Source organism: Columba livia, chromosome 17, assembly GCF_036013475.1.
Source record: "Columba livia isolate bColLiv1 breed racing homer chromosome 17, bColLiv1.pat.W.v2, whole genome shotgun sequence".
Classification (NCBI taxonomy): Eukaryota; Metazoa; Chordata; class Aves; order Columbiformes; family Columbidae; genus Columba; species Columba livia.
This window is the reverse complement of record NC_088618.1, coordinates 6918577-6925186: the sequence shown is the minus strand read 5'-3', so window position 1 is coordinate 6925186 and position 6610 is coordinate 6918577. Positions and strand designations below refer to the sequence as shown.

General features: G+C 48.1%; 1 protein-coding gene across 3 annotated transcripts in view; it reads right to left on the bottom strand.

Moving 5' to 3' along the window:
* ZNRF3 (zinc and ring finger 3) overlaps nucleotides 1-477 on the bottom strand; it is a 73051-nt gene extending 72574 nt beyond the window's left edge. For 2 of the 3 annotated variants that reach the window (XM_065033044.1, XM_065033040.1), the window contains exon 1: nucleotides 31-475. Coding sequence is in view for 2 of the 3 variants with exons in the window: in XM_065033040.1 (XP_064889112.1) it covers nucleotides 31-462 (432 nt within the window). In the remaining variant the exon portion in view is untranslated. Of the gene's footprint in view, nucleotides 1-30 lie in introns of all 3 variants that reach the window. The other variant, XM_065033041.1, reaches the window with a different exon arrangement.
* Nucleotides 478-6610: the final 6133 nt, after the last annotated feature.

Below are 6610 nucleotides of genomic sequence, written 5' to 3'. Positions count from 1 at the left end.
GGCAGGCGGCGCCCCCCGGCCGGCGCTCACCTGCACGATCTCGCCCTCGGCGCTCAGCGTGGCCCCCGCGCGGGAGAAGCGGCCCTGCAGCCCCGTGGTGTAGGTGGTGTAGTCGCCGCTGGGGCTGGACTCGAAGAGCACCACCTCCACGAACGCCGTCTCCTTGCCCAGCGCCGCGCCCGGCGCCGCGGCCAGCAGCAGCCCGAGCAGCAGCGGCGGCGGCACGGCCGGCCCCGCGCCGGCCCCGCAGCCCCTCATCGCGCGGCGGGGGGGAGCGGCGCCCCGCCGCCAAGCATCGCTCCCGAGCGGCTCCAGCTCCGGGGCCGGGGTCCCGGGCGGGTCAGCGCCCCATGGCAGCAGCCCTCCCGCCGCGCTGCGCCCCGCTCCTCGCCGCCGCCTGCCCCGCGCTCCCTGTCCCTCGCCCCGGCTGCTCTCCGCCCTGCCAAGCCGCTTCCCTTTCATCTGCTCCACGTGACGGCCACCGCGGGGTTATCCCCGCCCTCCGCGCGGTCTGACCCGCTCCGTCCCTCCCTCGGCGCACACACGGCCCGCAGCCGCGCCGAGCGCGGCCGAGCCCGTGGGGCCGCCGGGCCTGGACCCGAGCGCCGCCGGAGCCCCGGGAGCGGGCGGGGAACCCGCGGGGCGCTCGGGAGGGCCCTGCGGGGACTTGGCCTCGCTCGCGGCTGGGCCGGGCTGTGCCGCACGCCCGGGCCCGCGGCCGCCGGGGCCCTTCTCGCCCGTTGCGGAGCTGCGGGCCGGAGCGGAGCGGTGTTCAGCGGGCCGGGGGCTGCAGCGGGCCGGCCGGGGCCGCCTCCCGGCGCTGCTGCAGCTCGCAGCCGCCCCTCACCGGGAAATCCCCGGGTGCGTTCGCACGAAGCCTCAGGCGTGGCCGCTGCCCGGCCGCACGTCGCGCCGCCGGAGGCTGCGCCGCTCTCAGCGAGCGCACCGAGGGCTCCGGTTCTCAGAGACGCTGCTCTGCTGCGGGACATTCCGCTGCCGCGGGTCCCTGCAGCCAGCAGCCTCTGCTGCGTGCGGGGCAGGAGCGGCTGGGCGGCTCCTGAGCTCCGTGCTCTGCAATTGCATCTGCCGGAGGACGCCAGGTCACCCGGGCTCTTCGGCTGGTCTGGTAGTGCAAAGGCTGTGAAACCCCCATGAGTGATGTGGAAAAGGTGTGATTTGTGTTTCAGTCTTGCATTACAAGAACTGGGTGGCAGGCAGTGATACAGTTTTCCTTTAAAAGTACAGCTAAGTATGTAATGTTCGTGGATGCCTTGTGATGGGCATTTAAACTTGATGCAGTAGATCTTACTTGGCTGACATCTGAGCCCCTACACTGCTGCAGTAAACTGCCATCCACTTTGTTGACCAGCAGGGAAGGACACCGCATTCTGGACTTTTCACTTTCACAGCTAAGAATCAGGAATCTCAGTTTCTTTCCAGTTTTTGTAGGACTGAAACTGTGTTCCACACACACTGAGCCCTTGCGGTCTGTTGTAACTCCTAGATTTCCAATTCCCATCTCCACTCCTAAAGCTACTCTTCTCAATACTATTTCAGCCTGCTGATTCAGTTTAAAAATAACTTCATCCACTCCACCCCTGCCGCTCACCCCAGGCTCCCTTTAGCCCTGGGTTCTTCCCTGATCCACTTTGCCACACAGCTCCGCTAAAGTTACATCAGCATAAGTATGGAGAAATCATAGACAAGAAACAAGTGGCAAGGGAAGAGCTATTTAAAATAAATACTTCTGAAACAGGCAAACTGCTGCCAAATATGGCGAGTCATACTCAGCACAAACCTCATTGCCTGTCCTCAGGCTGTGCCTGGGACAGAGGGACAAACACCGGGATGCTGGGTGGCTCCTCCACACTGCGCAGCCATGTCCTACTGGCAGACGTTCTGTGAGGGGCACCATTCATTCCTTACCTTCCGTGTGACAACCTGTGCACATCCCCTTGTCCTCTGACACTGAAATTGTAGCTCTTCTTCCTGCCGATAACCTGATGACATACCCATTGAGTTGGGAGGCCTTGACCTACAAGTGAAAAATACGTGAATGGGGCTCTGTATAATGAGTGGACAGCATGCTAACCCTTAAATAAAAGTTGCTGAAGATCTGACCCACCCCACTAAACTATCCATATAATTGGACTACAGACACAGCAAAATCACCTTTGCAGTAGCCTCATAGTCAAATACCTAGGAGTGACATGAGGCACTAGGTCTCAGGTCACCAAGTTCTCTCGACTTGGGCAGAAATCCAAGCAGGAGGTTGTAGGAAGAGAATGGACTGTCTATCATTAAAGCAATCAAATATTTCTAATTGGCTTCCTTCCCAGCTGGCAGTATACAGTTCACAATTCAGTTATGCCATACTACTTCAGATATGTTTCCCTTTTTTTTCCCCCCTGCATAACAAACTGAGGCCCTGAAATACCGAAGTCACGAGCATTTATAACTGCAACTGAGGACAGTAAGAGCTGTGATTTGAACATAAGGAAATGACATGTAATGGATATTATAGAGCCCTCCCCTCCCCACACTGCTCTTGAGAGCCAAATACCCACATACTACAGTGATGAATGTTATTGAAAAAGCCCAAACAAAATGGATTATTTTGTGCTGAGCGCAGAGCTGGCACATCACGCAGGAAGCTCTGCGCATTGGGCAAGAAGAAAACAACATTGAGTAGCCACTTGCAGCATGTCCATCAGCCATTCTCACCATGAAATGAGGCAGGAACGCACCTTCCCTCATCCTGCCATCCCTGTAATTGAAAATTCATTTGGCTGAAGACATCTGAAAGCTGCTTTCTGTCACTTCTGTGCCATCAACCACAAATAGAGCACACTGGAGAATCCCTCCTGGAGCCTCGTTTCATAATGAAATAAAATATATATGCCACCTGCCTGTCAGCCTTGTCGCTCTTCTGAACTATTAGCTACTTTTAAACAAAATGAGGGCAGAACAGAGGTCTTAAGATAGCACATTCTTGCAAATTTTGTGAAAATCAGAGGGTCTGGACTCTGCATACTACAACAGTATCCAAAAAGGACACAGGGGAAGCTGGGGCAGCAGGAAAACACCTAAGAAACTGAGCTTTTTCAATTCTACTGTCCAAAGAACACACTGTTGATTTTACATTTTTTAAACAAAATATTCAATTCTAGTTGTATCCCATTTAATTAACATGAAGGTTTTGTAACTATATTTGCCTTTAAGGGGTTACCACGAGGAAAAGACGTAAGTGTGTGTGCATGTAAATGTTTGGTGCAGAATGGTGTCCCTTGGTGCGCGGGGGGCAGAGGTTGGTGGGGTTCAGTTGCACACATTCTGCATGGCAGTAGCCAGAAAATACCTAAGTGCAGAGCAGCAGATTGGTCACAGCATATGTCGTCTTTTACTTGATGAGGATGCTCCAGGGGTGGAAAAGGGAAGAACAACTCAGGTTATTGAAGGGCGGTGATAAGGGCAGGGCCCAAGAGCTATTAAGAACAAATATATTGGAAACAAAGCATCTTTAGCTCTGCTGCTCTAGCACTAACTTGTCCTCCTGTACTGAGGAGCCCTCCCGGGAACATATCAGTTATTGGCATAGCAAAGAGCAGATGACATTTTCAATTAAGTGCTTTCTTAAGACACATTACCAAGACCCAGCGTGCTGACAATCTACAATGCTGTTAGTCTCTGATGATCCAGTGTGCGGTTATGATCATACCCAGGACGGAGGGTAGGTAGGTGAACAGGCATAATGTCCTGGGAAGACTGTCACCCAATACAGAGAACCGAGTGACAGGTCACCAAGGGAATTCCACCTAAAGTGTTGAGCTACCGATTGCACTAAATACGATGCTGAAAGAGCACACAAGTGGATACATCTTCAAGTACATCTTCAGGGTTCCAGCCTGCTGCTATAACTATGACAAAGGAAACAACTTGCAAAGGCAGCCCAGTTATCTCATTTAAAACAATAGTTAATCTTACCATGTCAAGAGCATTTCCTGAAAGCTGGGGTATATTATTAGTTTCCATGGCAATGCTGTGATGATACAGGAGGATGCACTTTTGCAAGGAAATGCAGTGATTCCAAACCAGAAGACTTGAAGTTCCTCCAGGATCATGGGCTGAGCCAATTCTGAACAATGGAAATTGACTATGTTTGATAAATAACTCGTTTCATGATTTAATAAAGTTTATTCTTGATGCAATTTCAAGGGATCCTGAAGTAGTTGCATTTAACACCAAGGGGCATTTTTGTTCTGTGGCTTGAGGAAGAGTTGAGTCTAGGAAGCTCAACCTACTCAGCTTATGCAAGTAAAACTGAAGTAGTAATCTAATCATGGGCCCATGGATTGTCTGTCCAGATACCAAATTTCATACAGGAAAAGCAGCCACATGAATTTGGCTAAAAACTAAAGCTTTATAAATTCAAACTGCAAATAGGGTCCATTCTAAACAAGGCAACAGGTTATTATTGCAGCTTAGCTAGCAATTAAGTTTTTTTTCACTTGAGTTATTAATGAACAAGCAAGAGCATACTTTTAGTTCAGGCCATGACATTTAGACTCGATGAAAGAATCTTTTTTATGAAACTCAGATGAGATAGCCATGGGAAATTCCTTCTGGCCTCATTCTGCGAGCAAAAGCCTTGCTCCACTAACTGTGAAACAACCGGAATTTCATCCCAGTATTTCTATTAATCTTCTATTCTCCTCTTTACTGCACTTTCTCATTAAACAGACATCGCTGAAGCATTTGATGGTATTTGAGACTAGGCAAGGAATTAGAGAAAGAACTGTACAGAAATCTTAGTTCCTTATGTTAAAACGGTTACTTTTAACCAACCAAACTAAAAGAATCATTAAAACACACTATTTGACTAGGATATATTTTCCACTAAAGTTCTTGACATATCCCTGTGAAACAGAAGAACATAAGCAGTGACAAACAGTTCTGCAATCTCACACAGTAGTGGACTAAAATGAAAACTTTATTTACATATGAACAGACTACAACCAGTGGCCAAAATAAGGCTGGAAAGGCTACAGCATTAAATATTTTGTACTGCAGTCAATAATGCTTTGCAGCTTGTGAAAAACTGCTTTTAAGCCACACAATTCTGAGTCGCCATGAAATAACCTTGGGCACGAGATTACTTCACGTTAACTAGAGGATGGAAACACATACAGCTACCACAAACACTTCTAGGTTATAAATTCACATGCCCACTTGATCATGGGGACTGATAACTCACTACTGCCCATGTTCGCTGCATGTTTTAACAACATGCTCTGCAGAGGCCAATAGTACTACAACTTATTTCATAAACAAATTAAATCGCTGTACCTCCCAGTAAGCAATAGAAACAAGAGATGTCCTTTTTCCAGTAAATTCAAGGCCATGCGCATACCTGCCCTTTTTCATCACCAAGTAAAACGGTTGTGCTGTGCCTCTGGAGACATGGTCGCACAGCACCAGCAAAAGCTTAGGACTGACTGAAAGCTTTACCGAGGGCTTGATGCGGTTCCGATCCTGAAGCAGCATCCTCAGCTCTGCCTCCCGATCCTGGGGACCATCTCCAGCGCGGCTGTTCAGTGCACTGAGGCACAGCAACCAGCAGGTGACCTCCTCGACTCAAAAAGCCGGGCCCGTTCCTCTGCCCTCGGAGCCGCACACGGGGGACGTGTAAAACATGCGAAAAACAATCTCCAGAAACGTTAGCTTGAACTAAAGATGTCTCCCATTGCCTTTCATTTTCATGCAGTCAAACGTTACTATTGCGATGTGGAACAGAAAGTCACTGTAATGGACAAAACGTTTTTATATTTATGAAAACCGTGTTTTCATCATTATTATAAATTATTCTAAATTAAAGTAACAAACTATTGTAACTTCTCAGTTCGCTTAGAGGCCACAAAATTAATATCAGTGCTGATTTATGTTAAGAAAAAGTGTTATGCAGCTGCGGCTTTGCCCCTTTTTAATGTTTGGAAACATAATTTGTCCAAGTAAGCTGGCATTGAAGCCATCCAAATTAACCAACAGCCTAGCCATGGCAACTTCAATGATTAAAATTGTTTCTGAACAAAATTCCCTGCTCCTGCTTGAAAAGTTCAGGTTTCCAATGCCTTAAACAATGTGTAGTCTTTTAAATCTGTTCATACAGATTTTACAGGGAAACATTCAAATTTGAGAAGCCTTCACTCTGCACATGTAATTGTCTTTTGAAAAGATAATAATGAATCAATCCTGTCAAAATGAAATTTGTTAAATTGCACTAAAAATACCCTTATTTAGATGACTGCAGCCTTTTCTTTTTGCAAACTATTGTCTAATATACTGTACAAATTTACATGAGAGTTACAACCCAGTACAGCCACAGACTACACATTCCTTCAGGGCCCTCACCACGTGTGCAGGCACAGCAGATCATCTTACCAAAGAAAGAAAAAAGAATACTAAGAAATAAGCTTGGAAAATTGTTGTTATATGCTGTTGGATCATTTAAAATCTCTGCAAGGATAGATGGGAACAGAATGGATTCAGTAAAAAATTGCAACCATGTTTTCCAAGATTCTCAATATTCCTTTATTCTGCAAGAAGTACCCTC